The 20,948-nt window shown below is 38.8% G+C and overlaps 1 protein-coding gene across 1 annotated transcript in view; it reads right to left on the bottom strand.

The window, feature by feature from the left end:
• CFAP43 (cilia and flagella associated protein 43) overlaps nucleotides 1-20,948 on the bottom strand; it is a 51,853-nt gene that overhangs the window by 30,833 nt on the left and 72 nt on the right. The window contains exons 2-11 of the mRNA XM_026069671.1: nucleotides 20,613-20,917; nucleotides 15,387-15,637; nucleotides 14,477-14,573; nucleotides 11,506-11,673; nucleotides 9,911-10,061; nucleotides 5,499-5,649; nucleotides 3,375-3,437; nucleotides 2,207-2,286; nucleotides 1,352-1,483; nucleotides 94-210 (exon numbers count right to left, since the gene is read on the bottom strand). Coding sequence (XP_025925456.1) covers nucleotides 94-210; nucleotides 1,352-1,483; nucleotides 2,207-2,286; nucleotides 3,375-3,437; nucleotides 5,499-5,649; nucleotides 9,911-10,061; nucleotides 11,506-11,673; nucleotides 14,477-14,573; nucleotides 15,387-15,637; nucleotides 20,613-20,917 — 1,515 coding nt within the window. The remainder of the gene's footprint in view (nucleotides 1-93; nucleotides 211-1,351; nucleotides 1,484-2,206; nucleotides 2,287-3,374; nucleotides 3,438-5,498; nucleotides 5,650-9,910; nucleotides 10,062-11,505; nucleotides 11,674-14,476; nucleotides 14,574-15,386; nucleotides 15,638-20,612; nucleotides 20,918-20,948) is intronic.

Below are 20,948 nucleotides of genomic sequence, written 5' to 3'. Positions count from 1 at the left end.
AATCTGTGAGGCTTTGGGTTTTGTGCCTYAGTAACACCTGGATTAACTGAAAAGAGCCACTATTATATATAAAAGAAGAATACCATTCCTTACCACACAGTACTTGTTCCCTGGTGTAAGAAAATCAGCTGACAGAAAACAACTGCTGCATGCATCCAAGAGTTTGACTGCTTCTCCACTGTGAGCAGGTTTGTAAGTATAGATTGTTCCCTGACAAATAAAAAAAATCCATCACTTAGCTATGAAACCTCTCATTGGGAACTTTCAGCCACTTCCGCAAAAAATACCCACCTTTCTGAGCTTCACTCTTCAGTTTTATATTTGACTCTAACTGAAGTAAAAAGTGCCCAGCTGAATTTGGTGGACTAAACTAACTTATACTAGCTGAAGATCAGGTTAGTTCATTTTATAGTGATCCAGCTAGTCACATTTTCAAAAAGTTTTGTTTCACAAAATTGCTTTAATAGAATAAATAAAAAGCACTATTTTGTGTTATCCCAAGACAACATAAAACACAAAGCATAAATAACACACTTTAAGAGATGCTTTTATCTAAAGATCTCAAAGCCTTTTAGAAACAGTTTATAATTAATACTGACCAAGCTCTCAGAAAATAAGGATGCACTACTCTACCTGTTTTACAAAAGGAAAATTAAACCAGAGAGAGAGTGTGACCAAAATTACCTTGACACTGTAGTCCTGAACTCAGAAATCCTGACTTACAATCTCTTGTTGTTTTTCTCTGTTATGTTGTAATGGGTCTTACTTGTAAAAAGTTTGAAGAGTTTTTAAAATACCAATTTAAATGATTACAGGCCTGAAAAAACAGGTGGAATTTGAGGACTTGGGACCCTTGCCCAAGATTTCTGGACATTGGGCAGACTGATCAAAGAAGGATCTTGGACTGGATTGCCAGACAAATTCAATCTGCAGAGGCAGATCAGCTCTACTGCATCGTCACAGTAGATCTGACACGCCCCAGCTTCACTTTGCTTATTGCGTGGGCGCACATCAAGACTAGAGTTCATTGCACAGTAGGTCCCACATGGCCTGGACACACTGGAGATCCTGAACGTGCACTGCACTCTACACACACAAGTATTTCTATTTGGAAATCTCAGCGTTGATAGCAACTATACTTCATAGTCCACCATCTGTAAAAGAATTGTTTTGTGTTTCATAAATGTCTTTCTAATCTATCATTAAAAACACAAGATGGGCTAGATTCACCTCTGGTATAATTTGTTGACTCGTGAGATTACATTACAGGTATAGAATATTAATAGTATCAACATACAGTTGAATCACAGGAACATCTAATTACATGACACTATTGTCTCAAATGTTGTACCTGCTGGGTTACAATCAGAAGTACGGTGTAATCAGGAGAGAATATGAGGCTGGATATGGGTTGTGAGATATCAACGCAGACTGTCATCTCATACTGGAGACCTTTGATATGATAACAGAATACAATGCCCTCCTGTGCATAAAAGTACAAATCCACATCAGATCTAGGTCATTTATCCTAGCCCACTCTGGCAAAACTGAACTGCAAGAACTTCGGAAAGCATCTAAAGTAACAGCGTTTGACTGTATCCCATCACTAATTTGCCTTTATTATGTCTACATCCGGAAGACTCTTATCATGAATAATAATTCTCTTAAAAATGAATTTATTCTTAAATACAAGTCTTAGTAACAAGTCATGTTTGATAACAATAGGCTCTATCATCAGTTATACTCAGGATTTCATACTGGGTTTACTGAAACAGTAGGAATTTGTCCCACTCTTTTTTTTCTTAAGCAGTAATGTGCAATGGAATCAAGAGATTGGGTTAAACAGTAAGGCAGACTTTGCACAAAACAATTAGGCAGTTCTCTTGGTCATTTTCTCTCCTTTCCTATTTTATGTCCATCTATACTCTTTTCTGCTTCTCTAGAATGCTCTTTTCCTTTTGTTAAAAATAGGATTGTCCTCTGTTGCTTCTTTGACTACAAGAAATGGAAACTCTTCCCACCCTGCTCCCTTCCTATCTCGTTTCAAGTCTTACAAAGGAAAAGATACACAACACTAGAGAGAACTGTTCTAGTTCTACAACCCTGTATTTTTCTTACTCCTATGTTTGCACTGCTCTCTGCAAGTTATTCTTTTGAATGTTCTTTTGTTTTCATACAATTATAGTAAGCATGAAGGATGCCTTACATTTCCAGCTGTGTATAGTCCATCTTTACAAAATGCCATGGACAATACAACTCGTTTTTCCAGATCCTTCAGTTTGCCATCTGAAAGCACAAAAACAACATGTTGTTAAATATAAAATTTAATTTACTGCAACAATGTGTCTCAACTTTAAATCTGGGAGGGTTTACTATTTGTGAGTAAAAAGACCCCATTGCACATATACTCTTTGGACCTTCTGCTGTGATAATGAAGGAGAAGGTCAGTATACATAATTTGAAGTGACAGTACTACTGGGGTCTGATGAACTAGAAATTGATTTGGGAAATCATTTGATTTGAAGTTTGTCAATAATAGAATCATTTGTCATGTAGGCTGGAAGGGACCCCAGGAGGTACTCTGATCTAACCTCTGCTCAGCACAGAGCCAACTTCAAAGTTAGATCCAACTTCATAGTTAGATCATGTTGCCAAGAGTCATATCCAGCTGATGTTTGAATCTCCCCAAGGACAGAAATTCCACAGCTCTCTAGGCAACCTGTCCAATGTCTGACTACCCTCACTGTGAATTTTTTTTCCACCCAGAATTTCCCCTGCTGCAACTTGTCCTTTGCCTGTCTGGTTCCATCTTCTCTGTAACCTCTCATTAGGTAGCTGAAGCAGCAGTAAGATTCACCCTTATCCTTCTCTTCTTCAGGCTGAAAAAAACCACTTGTCTTAGACTCTCTTTCTATGTCATGTACTCAATCTGTCCAATAATCTTTGTGGCACTCTGCTGAACTTCCTCCAGTTTATCAATGTCATTTTTGTACTGTGGAGCCCCCCCCCAAAATGTTTGAAACAAACTCCTAAGTTCTAACTAAATTACTAATTGTTGCAGTTCTAAACAAAATGTTGCTAAAACTAAGCAGTAGGAAACTTATTCTAACATCATTTATCCCAGTTTAGATTAGAATGAACAGAAATAATTTCACTGCCACCATTTCTCCTGAGGCTATTCATTTGGCTGTCTATTAGCACAATTAGTCGTTTGTCATGTAAACATAAAAAAGATCGCCATCAATCTGTCTCAGAGGCCAGTGTGTTCTGAGTTTTTCTAACAAGTGGCTTTCAGCTGTACTCACATATGATTACTCTCCGCCATCACTTGTGCTGTCTAAAAATCTATTAGTTTAATTTGAACAAGGCAATACCTTTCTTTTTCTGTACTTCTCTATAAAGATATGACAACAGGTCCAATATGTTACGCGTTTCTTCTGCACAAAAGAAAATAATTCATAATGTCAACTTTGTTTATAGTCCATGTTGCACTAAAAGTCAATTGTATTCCAGTCTACTGAACAAAAGGCTAGGTTCAGTGTACTGAGTCAGGAACTTGTGCTCTGACCCCGTATCCATCGTTTCTGTCATTTATGTGACTCTGAGCAGGTCCAAACTTTCTGTGGCTCAGCTTACAGCTGTAAAATGGAGAGAGCAGTACTTGCCACAGAGAGTGATATGCATGCAGATTTGTCTATCATCTAGTGCTAAGTTTTAGTATTGTTATTTCTAACTATGATTTTTTAATTTGATTTACTTATGAGAAAAAGTTCAGTCAGTCTGAAAAACATGCCCAAGTGAAATATTGTGGCTGCTTATGATCCTGTTTGGAACATTACAGTGGGAATTTAGCATGTGCTTAAAGCTGGACAGGCACTTAAGCATTCTGTTAACTAGAGTCAGATTTCAGTACATTTTAAATTAAGCAGAAGCTTCAGTACAATCTGAATACAGACAATTCTGTTACACAATTTTAGGATAGGACTCAGAGAAGAATATGCAGGCCAAGTAAAAGCCCAAATGGCAAATATTCTTTTTGCCTTCTACTGAACTGGCAAAAACATTTCTGGTCAMACCTCAGCTTTTTTTTTGATGATTTTCAACTCTATTTGGTAAGCTTACAACTCTGATAACTTCATAACACAGAATAACATTGGATTTTATTTAAAGAACAGCTTTCCAACTCTGTGATAACCATCAAAACTGAAGAGAGATATAGTATTTCGGGAAAATCAGGGATATTTGCTGCAGCTTTAAAAACAATGTATTACATTGAAAAAAGAAGGAAACAAGTTTATCACCAGCCCTTTGGCTTTATCACTTCTAAAAGACTACCAGCTATTAACACTGATTCAGCATTCACTAGAGAAAAAGTTCTGTGTTGGTCTACAATAGCACATTACTCAGTTTATTCCAGTGCTAGGGAGAAGCCTATTCCACTACCCTTCTTACCACCTGGCTGAACCAGTGACTTTCCTACGCACAGTAGGACTGACACCTTCCATTCTCCCCAGAGGGTGACAGGGCACAGGTTGCCATTGCCAGAACAATTTATGCAGCCTGTATCTCACTATCCTCCATCTAGGAGCCCTCTGAATGGGCACAGGAGGATAGTGCGTAGCAGGTAACAGGAGAGAGACCTTGGGATTCCCAGAAAAAAGAAGGCATGGCATGAGCTGCTGTTGCCAGAAAACTTCAGTCAGTCACTAGACTGCCAAAGGCCCCCATGAAAAAGGACAAGCAGGAATGTATGTGGCACAGACAAATTGCCCTGGCAGGTTGCAATCAATCTGTGGGACATGTACTGAGCACTCCCATTCTGGAATAAATTAACAGAAGATTGCTTTGTTTTAAGCCAAAAGCTTCTTCTGTTCACTCTCTGTGCTTCCTGCTTTCTTCAGTAAAGCTTGATAGTCTTTATGGGCTTGTTTTCATTAAAAAATAGTTTATGTTAGAGCAGATCTTAAGGAACCATATTAAGCAACATTATATTAAATTAAATTTTGTTGTTAATCAATGTTATGCTAAACATTAGTCTTTAAAAATCTGTGCAAACATTATCTAGCATACTAAATGAGGCCAATCCTGTATTTCATGCAAAATCAAACATATTATTGGTACTTAACTAATAGTAAGAAGACTGTGTATACCTGGTAAAATAATAGTTTTATGTTAATATAGTAGGGCTGTTAATAAGATCAGGTTCCAGGAATTATTGTTCATTTTGCCAAGAGTTTTGATGCATTAGAGGGTTTTTTGTCGTTGTTTGGTTTTACTAAAGAAAAATGAATGACATAGGATGCTAAAGAAACCCACACAAAAGTTCAAGAGAGTTTCTGAAATACCTACTATACTAATAAAAGAAACGTGGCTCTGCAAGATAACCTAACAACTCCTCTAAGGTACACAGTAGGAAAACAGAAGAAAGCAAAAAATCTTTCACTATCCAACCTGCTTTTCTCTATACACAAACAAAACATAACACAGCTATTTCTCACCAGATACAGGGCTTTGTTGAAGAAAAGAAACATTCAGTGTCTCAGCATTAATTGCCAAAACGTATCCTTCTTCACAGCCCACGTAAATGTCAGAGGTTGCAGTCCAGCAATGGGCAGTAGGATGCACYGAAGGCTTAAAGACATCTCTAGGCTTCAACACAAAAATAAACAAGTTCAGTTAACAATTGGCAAATATCTCCATAAGTAGCTACACATATTTTAAGCCCYCCAAAAGATTATTACCTCATAGAGCCTGACCACTTGTATAGCATCAGCCTTATTTTATTCAGTCATCCCTTCACTGAGGCTAGTAACTTGAAAACCAGGAACATTTTCCAGAAAAGTCTATGTCTGAAGATGGAGATAGAGAAATCACCTCTCTCCCTGGAAGCTTGTTTCRGTGATGAATTATATTATCATTAGGAATGATGGTATGTTTTTTTTTTACTTGAATTTGTCAAATTTGTTTGGATTTATTCTCCAGCTTTTGCATGTTATAGTTTTGTCCCCTAGCTTGGAAAGTCCTCTGGTATCATCCCTACTCTCAAAAAGCTATTCACCCACCATAACAAAGTCATCTCTTAATCTTTTTTATGGTAAAATTATACAATAAAATCAACACAATAGGCCTGTAGAATTTTTTTACCCCAGAATTGCACTGGGAACCCAAATCGAAATAGCTACCCACTATGATTCCACTCCCCCCAAAACGCATTTTTTTCTTCACACATGCTCTTGCATCCTTGACATTATTAAAATGCATTTTGTTTGAATAGCTTATCTTATCATACAATCCAAACTGCTCTGTAAAACAGATCTGCCAATCTGTGTTATCTGCAAATTACTTCTAGAGATATCACTGCAGCAGGCTTCCCATGTGCCTTGGATTTAGTTTCTCTAAAATAAATTTCATAAATCTGTCCTCTGTAAAACATGAAGAACAGTACTTCTCCACCAAAGATGTATTCTGCACACAAACATTATTAAACATTGGGAGTTATTCAAATACAATGGTAATAGAGGTCATATAAATACCATGATAGAAAAAAACAGATTGAAAAGAATTCAGTAAAAAAACAGGAAAACCTTGGGAAAACATTTAAGAGAAAAGATTCAAYGAACTGTGTATGTGAGCAGAAGTGGTGAGGAACACTAGGCTGAATATGATGGATGAAATAATTTGAAGAGTCTATAATTCTATAAAACACCTGCTGTCTTACTAAAGGTTCTATAAAAAGAGGAAATACGGATGTACTTGTGATGAAAACATAGGACAGAGATTCATAAGTATCTAGATTTTATTTGTAAAATATGCTAAGGACTTGTTATGTGATTMTGGATAAGTAACTTATTCTCCATTTATGCCTAAAGAGCATTTTGAATTTCTCAGAGGGAAGGTGTTACAGAGATGAAGTATATTAATATTTACTTTATAAATCAAATACGACTAACAGTAGTAAATCTATAACAAAATGGGACTTTACATCACCCAGACAAACATTTAATATAGGTATCTTCCCTGATTTTTATGAGGCTTGAACATCACAAATCTTTGGCAAGGTTGTAGCTGAACTACTCTGAATCAGAAGCTTGCTGTGTAAAGACATCTTTTGTAATGTTCCTTTCTACCTGCTGTCATGACCATCTCTATACGTAAACTAGATAAAAAACGCTAATCCCAAAATGGGATTATGTAAACCCAAAATGAGTTTGCTTTTTGAACTGTGCATTTGTACAGTGTTGCATAATAATAATGCAGGGTTATTTTTTGAAGTTCTCACCCTTTAAATAACACCTCTTGACAGAAAAATTCCATGATGAATCTTTGTTATGAAAAATTTTATAAAAAGTCAGTGGAATAAAATTGGTAATGGGGACAAAGTGGAGTCAAATGAGTTTGCCATGTCAAAGCAAATTCAGAAAACTCAGTAAGAGATACTGAAACAAAATTAAATAAATCTAATGCAAGAAAGAAAAGAACTGAAAGCGGTAGGATGTTTGATTTCCTTTCACTGTGCTGCCCCATTGTGGTTACACTTTGGTACATATCCAGCCTCAGCACCATGTTCCAGAGCAGGGACCCCTAACAAATTTAAAAGAAGCAAATTTAAGTGTACTGACAATAGGTTTGCTTTTCTTACTTGCCTGCCACAAATTCCTTAGGAGTGGGCTACAACCTCCAAGGAACCATGAACTGTAGTTTAAGAACAGCTCCTCTAAATAATAGTCTAAATAAATGGTTCTCCGCTTTGTTGATGCTTACATGAAAAGTATTGTAAGGCACAATAACTGCAGTGCCTGCAACAAATTACTCAGCTAGCCAACTCTGGAGGAAAGTAAAACCATGGCAGAAATTGATTCAGTGTTTCTGAGTCATATTGCCTCCTGGTGCTACTTCTGGAAGAGTGTTGTCACTCACAATTTAGTCCACAGGAAACAATATACCACCACAGCAACAAAAGAAACAACAATAGTTTGTATTTCTGGAAAAACATTCATTCACGAATATCCTGATGTTCATCACTTACTCTGTCACTATTCCGCAAACAAAATATATCCAACTGGGTAACCAGGACAGTAAATAACTACCAAAATATATACTACATAACGGGAAGGAAAAGAAAATCTTGGACAAAGACTAATAGAACACCCTTCTATTACTCTGTAAAAGGTTTCTATATATATTTGGAGAACATAAACATCTTGTAGCTGCTAAAAAGAAATCTACTTTTTTCTGAAGGCAGTTGGGAATGCAAAGATCCTATAATGGTATCTAGCATGGTTGAAAGCACAAACTTTTCCATGGGGAAAAGCTCATAACATGGTTCTGCATGCTTAAGTATAAGAACCTGCCAGGAACAAATTATCACTATGGCACGACTCTGTTACATTTTAATTGATGCGCAGAACAGTCTCATAAAACACTGGAATTATGACTRTACAGAGAATGCCCAATTCTAGTGAAAGAAAAGTTTATCTGTAACTGTGCTGAATTCCAATACAGAATTGAAAATAACAGTGTTGTGAGTGGTAACAGAAAGCCCAGGTAGGTCTTCATTCCTTCACACAGTCGTTTCTGCTGAGATCTTAGTACTACATCTGTAGCTTTCCACAGAGGAGTATTTGATCTTGATGAATGGAAGAACATCCATTCAAGGACAGACAAATTGTATTATGCCTCACAGCCCTACTATGGCAGTTGTTTTTTTTTCAATACCTCTCATAACCCACTTTGCAGACTAGAGAACAAAGTGKTTTTTTGTAATTCACCATCTGCACRTATCATAAGAGGCAGTAAGGGAGAAGAGAAAGGCAACGCCTCTGATGAGCATATTTTATCTTCATTTTCCATGACCTAAAGGATCTGAAATATAAGCAGTTCATTTGTAAGCTGAATCAGTAGAGGGTGTTTGTTTGTAGTCAATCTTATCAATTTTCCTGGACATCAAGGGCATCAGCAGTTACACAATTAAGAAACTTCTGTGAATCTGAACATATGAGGCCATGTAAAAGACGATGAGATCAGGAAAACATCATTTCCCATTCTTCTATTTTTATTCTTTATTCTGCTTTATGAGAAAAGTTTACTGCAGAAACTGATCTGATATTACAGGACTCACATTTGTCCTGTGCAAAGAGGTAATGTAATGCCACCGTCATCTTATGCATGGCAGTTTTTGCATCCTATATACATAGTCCAAGCCACCAAATAGAAATTGATGTTCTAAATCTTAGAAGGAAATCCCRGATTTGCAAATTAAATGTTTTCACATTGGGAATTGCTGCTAGTTAATAGTCAGGTAAAAGTAAACTTCAAACAAAATGAGAACACTTTTGAAGCATCTCATAGGAGGCATCTCAAAGGAGGCCAACATGTAAATGATCAAATACAGATATAACAAATGGGCAGATCCAACACTGTCAGTGGTATGGGAATGTATCTCAGAAGCAGCRAATGCTGGAATAAAGCCTGCTATATTTTCATAGCCTGAGGCATTTTTACAGTCAAGAAGAGAACAAATTCCAAAGAGGAACAAATATACCTGAAGGTTATTATCAGTTTAGCATGAGAACAGGTTTTCAAGGTTTCAGCAGAACTTACTAGCTTGGGCACAGTTAAATGCTGACATGCCCATGCTGCTTCTGAGATCCAGGTTAGTACCTCCACTGCACAGATAAATTACCATGCTTGGACCTGTGTCAGAAATCTCTGCATTGTACTGCACTGCGCAATAGCAGCATGCCTTGTAAGTCTCTTGTCAAAATACATTTCAGAAACATTGTGGAGACAACAGATCCCTTTACTGGATTGTACCTGTTTAACAGACATTAAAATTATTAATTTTATTAACATCTATCTGCATGAAAAACATAATGACTTGGGATAGTAAATGGATAAAATTAGTAACTACCATGAATGTTTCTGCTTCATCTCCTACCAGTCCAGCAATAGCTGAAATTGGCATCACAGGGCCATAGTAAGGGTTTTCAGTACGAGAATCTGGGGAAAACAAATCCTCATGAGGACTCAGAGACCCTTCTTCATTAGGGAGTTTCACGGGGCTGTGAAAAAGAAAGAGACACTTTCTGAGGAGAAGAATTATTATGAATAATAAATGCTGATACAGAACTGAGAAGTATGTTTTCAAAACCTGGAGACAGCAGCTTGGTTAATGGGATTTACTTCTGCAGCAGTAACAGAAGACTGTTGTAGACAAACATTTCATACAGCACATGCTGTTTCACTGAAGAGCAATAGTAATTTTACTACAAAAGAAGAATATTCCTAACAGAGACTTGGCAGAAATGGACTGCCACATCCTAGCTCAATGTCTTTTTTTTTTTTGCCTTGGATAAATAACTGTTTCAGGCTGCTGTCTCCATATTAATCAGGGTTTATAATGTCACACACCTAACACGCATGTTGTAACAATTCATGCTTAACGTTTATTTGGAGGATGTTTAAAGATGATGAAAAAAGCAGCTGTAGTATTTGCCTGTTGCAGTCTGTTTGGTACTCAGCATATAAGTAGATGATATAATGCAGGAGCTGAGGATTCTGTAGGTTAGAGAGAATGTTGATTTATGTCTTGGTAAAATTTTATGTGAAATAAGGAATCCTCAGTGGAGGTTCAGCCTCTACTGAATGGAATGAGAAGTGAAATAAAGAAGTATATCAATGTATATTCACATGTATATTTTATAATGGYACAAGGCAAAAAAACTCCAGTTTTATTTTCAGATCTCAAATTAAAGCCTTGTCTATACTTTTACCAGTATAACTGTCCCAGTGGCAATATATTGGTTACATTCCCAGTTAAGGAGATTAAATATACTGATGGGAATTATAGGGCTGCTGCCATTGCAGCAGCATCTGTGTTATACTTCAAGGTCTCCATCTTAAAGGCTCCATACTTGTTTACCTGCTTTTATACTAGCCTCCAAAAMCATTTTAGCATAAATAGATTCTAAGTTTGCTGTGCTCAGTGAATTGCATTGACAAAAACATCCTCTCTGGATCTGTAAATTGGCCACACAGAAAACTGACATTGCTTTTGGTATAATTTGCAATTACAACTACATATTAAACTATGCTTACTATGAAGAAACTTGATCCAAACATGGTAGTCTCACAGCTACAAAAGCAATTCATGTCCCCACTCAGTGCTCAACATAACTATATGCAGGAATAGGAAAACAGTCCACACACTATATTAATTTGGTTCTGCAGCTTTTGATAGAGGCAACTACCAAAGGTGCTGATTAGTATTAACTTCAATGGTGAGCACAATCCGGACACATGAGCACTAGAAAATAAAATCATAAATTCAATTCACATGATTGACTAGATAGATTCATACGGGTTGTGATTTAACAGCTACTGGTTGTAATTGCTAGTTGAACTTAACTGGATCAAAATTCTTTGCAAACAGATGTAGATCACTAGTCTTAGTCACTAAAATATACGTCTAGATTTTTCTTTCGACCTGAAAGGTGTTACACTCACTTTCGCTTAAGATAATGATCTTCATTATTCCTTTCAATATCCCAGATAGTRAGAGAGCTCTCATTAACAAAACACAGTTGTTGCCAATTCATAGGGTTAAAACTTAAAGAGGTCGCTGTTACCCCTGGCTGAGATTCGCTGCACAGGAGGATATTTTCTTTCCAGTTCCTTCAATAAGAAGAGTAAAAGCAAATCAGATCCATTAAATAAGTCAAAAACATTCAAACTAAGTATTTGGTTGTCATTCTGACTGCCATTCAAGGTCAAGAAACAAATACTTTGTCACTGACAAAAAATTTCTACTGTCAAACAAGCTAGATTGCCTTGAGAACAAAAAGAGGAGATAGTTAATTAGCCACATGTAAAGTTAATACTGTTACAAAAAGAATTAACAGTACAATAATTTTGAAAACAGACATTTTGGAAACATCATCATCCACTTCTTTGTATGAAAAGACCAGCAAACAGAGTCTGAAGTCATGGATGTTTTTCCTAGTTCTGTCACTGACTACTTGTATGGTCTCACACAAGYATCCTTTTTGCATCTCAGACCTCAGTCTTGCTTTTCCCATCTGTAAAATAATGATAATAATGCTTGCAGGCTTACAGTTAGAAAGTGTTATAATTATTATAATTAGAAAAGAAAACACAGTCAGCCCTCAATTATTTATGGATGAATTACTTAGGTTATACAGTAATTGCATTGTGAATGCAGACACACAAGCTRTAACTGAATTAACAAACTTCATCTCAAAAGCAGTACAAAATTTGTGTGAGGCTATGCTGTGCAGTTGACACCAGCCAGGGAATCTGCTTTCCACTGATTTTTCTTTTATCCAGAACAATCTATTGTATGTTCTCACAGTCTAATTTACATATTTCTCCATTATCCAGATTAATTCTTACCTGCATTTGCATTTTTAGGTGCTGTCCAAGAACTGATTAACATCATCTGAAGAAAATGGTTAATGCTGTTTCTGAATTTATTGGACAATATATATGACTGTTAATCTAAATAACATTTACARCTTTAGTATGTGTCATTACTGCTGAGATGAAAAAGACTAAAATGAATATACKGCTGTAAATGGATTTAGCATAATCCTGCTGGCCTGGCTTGTAATAAATTCACTCACAGAAACTGATCAAGATGCAAGACAATGGTTAATACTGAAAGCGTATGCAAAAATGCAAAGTATTCACACATACATAGTAGCTCTCATTAATATTAAAGAAAGCTATAAGCTGAAGTTTTGACTTAAAAAGATGTCAGTGTAGCTCTCGCCCTAAAGGTCTGTCAGTATGTTCTCATCTTATACGTAACAAATAGTGCCAAGACTCTTTTATAGTAGACAATTTATTAAGATCTGAAACTATATGGTACATGTATCTGAAAAAGAATGTGGCACTGAGTCTCTCCTTTGAACAAAAAAGAATAAAGATCTAGGGATAAAATACCTCCCACAAAAGGCAGCTTTTAGTTATCCATGGGTCTTCCGTATTGCAAGTCTGAGATAACTTTCAGAATATCTCTTTTATCTCTGTATACTAAGCGATCTGCTTGAAATAMAGAAACTGTGCAACCAACATATTACAATCACATATTAACAAAGCCAAACATTCAGATGCCTTTCATCTGTACAAACAAACCTCTACAATGAATGCACAATATAATCCAATTGCAAAAATGAAGTAAATTCACATACCTCTGTTCATGTTATTATAAATACTAAGTTTGGTATCTAAGGAGATTGTATGTTGTTATTAAATTCTTTTTGACTGGAATCTAGCATGGTTCTCTTATGACAATCACCTGCTGATAGTCAAAGTCATGCTGATTCAGATAGGTTTAAATTGTTTGGCCTCGGAAATTTCCACTGCTTTAAAGCATTCAAATATTTCTAGAAGTTTCTAAAATTATCTAGGGTTGTCTTTCAAGATAGTGGATTTTTGTCTAAGTGCACACAAGGAATATATTAGACCATGCATATTATTTCYGCTCTGACTGATGAGCGTGTAAGCCCTTCAGGCCACAAACTCTGTCTTCTTGTTTTCTATTGTAAGGTACACACAGACACACTTCCTGAACCACTGTGAACAACCAGAGTTCACAGCAGACATTATTTTTCCCGATAAGGGATGAAAAAGAGGCATCAGTTATAGTATCTACTATTTGTGCTAAAATTTATAAGTTACAGGAATTTCTGCCTCTTCACTAATCACTGTACAAGAAATGGCCATCACTAAATTGAGAGTGCACAGAAAACTCCGTACATGTCTCTGATTGCCTTCCTCCTATTCCACCTGCCCCACTTGTTTCGAAAAAGTGCTCAGACTCCACAGGCAATGGAAGCTTGCTGGCCATGGAGGAAAGCGCAGGATCTAACTTTTACGGAACAATTAAAAAAAAGTATTTTTACTTTCTGTATCTCCACCATATCATATTTCTTTCCAAGGCAATGAGCAGAAGATAATGGTCTAACCCAGTGACCAGTGGTAGCATAATCACGGGACACAACTATGAGACAGACCTGAGTTCAATTACAAGTTACTAAGAAGACTACTGAGTTGTCCAGTGGGTCAGAGAAGTAGAGATCAGCTTTACAACTCTTTTCCTGTTCTCACCTGGCAACTTTCTATTACAAATAGCATGGTACTCAACTTCCAAAGATGAACAAACAGTTAACTAATGCTAAAGACACCAGAAATACTCCAAAACACAGAATTTTGAAGAAGCTGGAGGATTGTTATCACACAGTAACAGTCATTTTGACTAATGGCTACTAATGCTAGAAAATAAATGGTGAATTTGGTACAGAAAGTTTGCTGGCAATGATCTGTCAGAAGAAAAAAGGAGGAGATGAAGGCAAACAGTTTATTTTTTACAGCAGTTAATTTATGCTAAAACAGCACACACACAAAAATATTAATTAAATGTACTTTGTATTAGAGAAAACCTTTTTATTCTTACCATACTGAAAGAACAAATTCTGGGATTGAAGAGTAACTGGCTAGATATGGGCCCGTGAAACTAAATGCAAGTAAGGTGTAGTCCAACTGAACATTACCTAAAATATAAAAATAAAGAACATGGTCTTTAATTGCCCTGGACTTCACAGGATACTTTCACAGAGAGAAAGCTCTTCTCAATTTCTATTTATCCACTCTGTTTTAACTCTTCAAAGACATTTTTCAGTCCCTTGATTCCTTTGCTTCACTCCAAATTATTTGTTTTGATTTGATCATAAAAATGCTCCCTATGAATCATTCTTTTGAACTCTTACATTTTGTTTCAATAATACTCTGTACTTGTAAAGTGCTTTTTCTCCAAGTATCCTGAAGTCCTTTGCAGTCATAATTTCATTCACACTCTTTTCCATAAAGTAATGAAATTATTTAAATGACAGGGAAACTGAAACGTGGAGAAAGTAAGCAATTTAACTAAAGACAGAGAGAAATGTTATGGAACAGGCAAAAATATACATTATATCCCAGACACTAAATCCCAACTGCAAGAACCATCATTTCTCTCACATCTCAGCTGTGTCAATGCGGCTTTCAGCAGTCTGCTTGGGAGCCTGCTCTGGTAAGATTTGTTTGGTTATTCAGACTGCATTTTCCTATAATGAATAACAAACACCTCATTGCATTTGTTTTTCCCTTATAACAATTACATTTTATATTGTCATATTCTTCCCTACTTTGAGCCTAACTAAAAGTAGTGCAATGGAAAATTCTTTACACTGGTTTTTGCACTTCTTGTCATTAGGTAGTTTCCTGTCACACCGTTTTTCAAGTTTTACAAAAATACCCTTGAGAAAATGGGTGATTTCAGTATTGTTTTAACAGAGTGGCAATGAAGAGGGTCACCACATCACTACCTTTTAATTCTGTCAGTTTATTCAGTTCTGGAAAAGTGTAGATATATATGAAGGGATTCAGCTTCCGGTCTGAAAAGGCCACCACTTTGCTGTTCCCATTCACTGCAAAGGCTCCCACCTGGCCGGTCTGACACTCCAATACTCTCTTCTTCTTTGTTTCAACGTCGACAAAGAGGATGTAATTGCCACAAGGGTAGCAAACAGTGTGATTGTTCACAAAGCCAATCTTGGTTGAGAATCCCTGAACCCATCTTAGGAAAAAGCAAACGAGCATTAAAACATTAATCAAAGACATACATTTCTTAAAACACTATGAAAAAGGGAATGTCATAGTCTAAGAATCACACTGATCTGATGCTTGTGATTTGTTAAATTCAGCCTCATACCAATGCTACAAAACCACAATAACTTCAAGATCTAGTATTATGAATCACTAAACCAGTGTTTTCAAAAGCATAGGGGCAATCTTACTTTGATGGAGCACAAAGGACTATCATAAGGGCAGGGAGAGATGYTTATATTTCTTTCAGTTTTCACTAAAAATAAAGTTAGCCTCTGTTCACAGACTCTGTTTTTATACTGTTATATCATAGTAATACAGCATTCCTTTTTTTCTGAAATAGTTAAACCAGTACAATCTATAGTGTGGACGCAATTATATTTATTCAACCTTTTCTACAATTTCATAGTTCATCTCATCTCCATAAAACAAAAACTACACAGGTGTGGCTTGTCTTTGTATGAACTTAACCAGGAGGATTGGTGTGCATTAAAGATACCAGTACTTTAACAGGTAATACCTCAGAATGTAAACACCCTTGGGGTRCACAGGGACTGAAATAAATTACTGAAGAGGAGTCAGGATATGAACTTGCAKCACACCAACAATTCCATGATAACTACCTGCAGACATTTTTCCTTTTCAGTAAGGCATTGGGTAAATATCAGGGTCCCCTTACCAAAGGGACTTAGTGCATTTACTAAGYGAGTATGTCTGGCTGAGGCACAGTTCTGCCTGCCATTACCAAGGCAGAAAAGTTTCTGCAGTGTACCATGCACCCTCYGTGCACAATACTCTACTCTCTTCTAATTTCTGTTCAGTAACTTTGTCTCTTTTATCTTTTTCCAAATAATAACACTGGATTGGAGGAGACCTTTGTCCTTTGCAATTGCAAGCAGTAATTTTACACTCCTTTCATGAACATAAGTCTATYTTAAGATTAGTTTGACTGCTGATCCCCTCTACTCTTTTTGAAGTATCTACTACAACTTCACTGATCTCATGGTTAGGAACATTTTTCCATTAGCCTTAAGAAATTCATGCCCACAAATAACTACTCTTCTTATCCTTTCTGAGCAGTTTTCTATTTTCTGCTGTCGGACTATTGCTACATGCCAGAGGAGTAAGTGTAGCCAGAGAGCAGTGGGAGCACGGTGACCACATGTCCCTGCAGATAAACTGAATACCATGGCAACAGAAAAGAGGCTTTTCAGCTGATGTTTTCCTGGCCCTTCTACACAGGTACTAGACACGAGATGCCATGGCACATAAGCAGAGCTTTATGAATGCTCACAGGACCAACTCTGTGTTTTTCTCCAGCAGTGATTCTGAATCAGTGAAAATAATTTTTAACTTCTGTTTGCAGAGTCTAGAAAATATGTATGCAGGGATAAAGTTAATAGGATRACAGCACAACTTAGCAGCCTTGTATAACAGGTGAAGGTTTACTGGGACAAGGATTGAGGCTGTTATCAGCTATGCCTGATGCAGGGTTCACACTGGGTCACATAATTAGCCCTGACTCACCCACATGTCCTCCACATTGTGTCTATCTCCAACCCTGTATAAACACTGCAGGTCAGAATTATTTTAGCCACAAACTTTGTTGGCTCATGCAATATAGATGAAACAAAGTAATTAGAGTTAGGTGGAAACTTTTAATGGAGCATTTTACTGTTGAAATATGCTAGTTCATTCAAAACAAAACATTATATGAAAATGTCAGTTTTGTCAAAGTTCTGTGTTTTCTGAAACACAAAGCAGTGCATTCAAATTTCCTGCTGCAAAATAATTTCTGTCATTTTCTTCTAAAATTTATAGACATACTACTACTGCTAATAGTAATTTATAATGCATAACAGAAAGGCACACTTGGAATGTTTCTATTTTATGGAAATGTGAAACAGGTAAAATACAACAGATAAGGAAGTTTAAACACCTATTTCCATTGCAGGGAAAAAAATGTGTCTATACATCCTAGACTGCTGTGAAAATCTCAACCAAGGTGGGACAAGATTTAATTCAGCTCACAATTATTCACAACAAAAAGCAAGTTGTGGGATTGCCAAGAGCTTTAGAAGAGTTATGTTCTTCCATATATAGAGGTACAGTAATGTTTGTGGGAGATGGAAAACCGGAAATCTCTAAGATTCAGGTTAAAATGCTGAGAGAGAAAAGTAGGAGGGACTAGAGCCAGTGGAGTTTAGGAGATGCAGAACAGCTAAGGAAATTTCAGAGGCTGAAGCTGCCTGAGCAAGACAAGAAAGCGAGATGAGGCCATGAGCAAGACAACTGTACGGGCTCACAAGGCAGGATATTGAGAAGAAAAGCAGGTGTTCAGAGTTCATCAGAAACTTGCACTGCCAGAACCACTACATGGGAACACAGAAGTGTTAACAATTCACACCACGCTTCTCATCAACCTCCAGTTAAAACTAGCCAGGGTTGCTCACGCCGAGTTTCAGACCCTCCCTGTGCTGAGGGCAGAAAACCCTAAATTTCACCTAAACACRCCGAAGGGGCAGTCCCAGCCAGATGCTGCCATGCCAGGGCTCTTTCCCTCTCTCCCCYGCTGCCTGCCGCCCCGATGCAGACCTGCAGGACAGCGGCCTCCGCCCTCTCCCCTCCAGGCCTGCCATCTTCGCCAACGGCTGCCCCGGGCAGACCCGGGGTGGGGGGAGCGGGGCCCAGCGGGCACCCCGCAGGGTGAGGGGGGCCCTGAAGCCTGTGGGGCGCGGGCTGCCCCGGCCGGCCCCCACCTCACTTCCAGCGAGGTCTCCTCGGCCGAGGGGCAGCGGCGGCCCCCCGGGCCCTCGGCATCGGGCTCCCCGCGGGCCGGGCCCGCGCTCCGGGCCTCGCCGGCCGCCTCCATCCGCCCCGCTCGGCGGCCGCACTGTGTACGCCCGTCTCCTAGCAACAAGAACGGCTTCCGCTACTGGCAGGTGCGACGCCTCCTGCACACCAGGTTCAGAACAGACAGCTGATTGGTCTGCACTCGTGTTTCAAGCAGCCAATGAGCGGGCGGGGGGATTTAAAAGGCCAGCAGCCGCGAAGAAGGCATATGTGAGTGTGCGCCTGCGCAGTGTCGGCTCGGCTCGGCTCGGCTCGGCTCTTCCTTCGCCCTGCCCTAGCAACCGCCCAGGTCTCGGAGAGGAGCAGCAGATGGGGGAAAGCAAACTTTCCAAAGCTAAAATTTAAAAGCGGTTAGAAAAGGTCTCTGGAGCAGCAATTCTCCAGCTATTCTCTCTCAGGCAGCCGTCAGTGGCCAAGGAGGCAATTTTGTCTGTAAGCCACCTGCTATCATCCAGCTGCCTCTAACCTAATTATTACTACTTTCTTGAGAAACCAGATAGCGTTATTGGGCATAAATGACCAAGCCTTAGGAAAAAAGATTAAAGGTTCTCCGCCTCTGTCACCCTGCTGATTGTTGTTCCAACCGCAGCCCTGCACACTTGTTTTTCTCATTCAAAGGAGGATTTGTTTTTTTCACTTAATGCGATAACAGTATCTGTTCTCTTTTTCTGTGTGGGTTTTTTCTCATCATGAGATGCTGTATCCATGGCAGCTCTTGTCTGGACACATGATCCTGCAATCCTGAAGTTTCAAACAAAGATAGCTGGTGGAAAAATTAACCACTGGAAAGATGAGGAAATAGAAATACAGTTTTTCTCTACATATTTATGGCTTTTTAGCACTGCAGGATAGTAAGAACCTCCAAGGGTTTTAAAAGCAGAGTTAGCAATAATCTCCTCCTCTTTTTCTTTCTTTCCTAAAGGGAGAAATATGTTAGAGTTTAATTGCTTGTAGTAGTTCATTATTAGTGATCTGTTTTAAAGCAGTGTGCAGAGTTTCCAAACAAAAAAGAACTGGTGTGCTGTGCACTCATAGCACTGCAGAGCAGCAACTGAGAGTGCAGTGGGTCCAGAGACAGCAGGGCAAGTTTGTACCTTAACTGTTGTCTGTGTAGGTGCTCTGTAAGCCACATCAAACCAAAATAGCATGAAGAAATGGGTGCATTTTTCCATGATAAAATCTTACAGTTCTTAGACACTGGCTCCATGGTGTTTCAAGATTTAGTGACCTTACAGTGATATGTTGGGCTCCTGCCTGTGTCCCTCTTACCTACTAAAAGAAATTTCAAATCAATTATTCCTTTTCATGTCCCAAGATGTTGCTGAAACTTCCCTATGGATGGGCATTCCGAGAAAAAACAAATGTCCTGTAACATAGTTTTTTTGGATAGGAAAAATCATTATTTTGTTGACAAAGGTTAACTTATTGTATAGCTTGTGCTTATCTAGGGCATGGCAGGCTTGGGCAATAAATTACCACACACTTTCACTGTTGCACTAATTACATAAGCAAACAGCAATGACTTAGCAAAAAATCAGGTTGTTCTTTTAATGCAGTCTTTATGATTTCAGTTGATAATATGGTGTCTGCTTCACAGTAACTTCACTAGTGGCTGTCTCATGTCTTGCCTGCAGAAAAGATGACCACAAAGTATACTAGTTTTCATGACATGATGTCAGAGGCCCAACTCGGTGACAAAACCAAACTAAAAATCACCAACAAGCAAAACTTCCCCGTTGTGCAAACGTGGATCCACTGATGAGACTCAGGAAGCTTCAGTTCCTCTATTCTCCTTAATAGTTCAGGCTAGTTTGACAGTCGTGACTGTGGCCAGGAAGGCAGGGACTCTCCCTCCCTTCAGCTAGGGCTGTCCCCAGACCTCTTGGGTGTGCAAAAATACCATTTCCTACTGGTGTACAGCTCTGAGCTGTAGGCTGGGTGGAACCACGGGGAGCCCAACAAGGGAGGCATTTTACTTTCAGGATCACAGATCAACTTGGACATTGCCTGAAATATGTAGGAGGAAAGCTCCTCCATTCCCGTTTATTACACACCAGGAAAAACTGATACACGGCAGCCCCTGGTGCCCTCACCTCAACCGAGCAGGGGGCAAAGAGGAGCCCAGAGCGCTTTGCCYGTGGTTCGGTTTTCTCTTGTGCCCTTTGCACGACCCGATGCTGACAGGCTTCGTGTTTGCCTCGGTGCTCAGCACAGGCAGCCGTGAATCCCTCTGTGTTTGCAAGACAAACACGCCGGGGCGGGGGGCAGGCAGGGCTCGAGAGCCAGGTGCCCTGCCGGGCACCTCGCCGAGGCGGCCCGCGGCCGAGGGAGTACCCGTGAGGCGCCGCTTCCCCCCTCCACACACACGGCCGCGCCCCGCGGGAGGGTGGTTCCCGCCCTGCCCAACGGCCGCGCCGCGCGGGGGCGGT

This window comes from Apteryx rowi, unplaced genomic scaffold (genome assembly GCF_003343035.1).
Source record: "Apteryx rowi isolate R43461 unplaced genomic scaffold, aptRow1 scaffold_3, whole genome shotgun sequence".
Classification (NCBI taxonomy): domain Eukaryota; kingdom Metazoa; phylum Chordata; class Aves; order Apterygiformes; family Apterygidae; genus Apteryx; species Apteryx rowi.
This window is presented reverse-complemented; position numbering and strand designations above follow the sequence as displayed.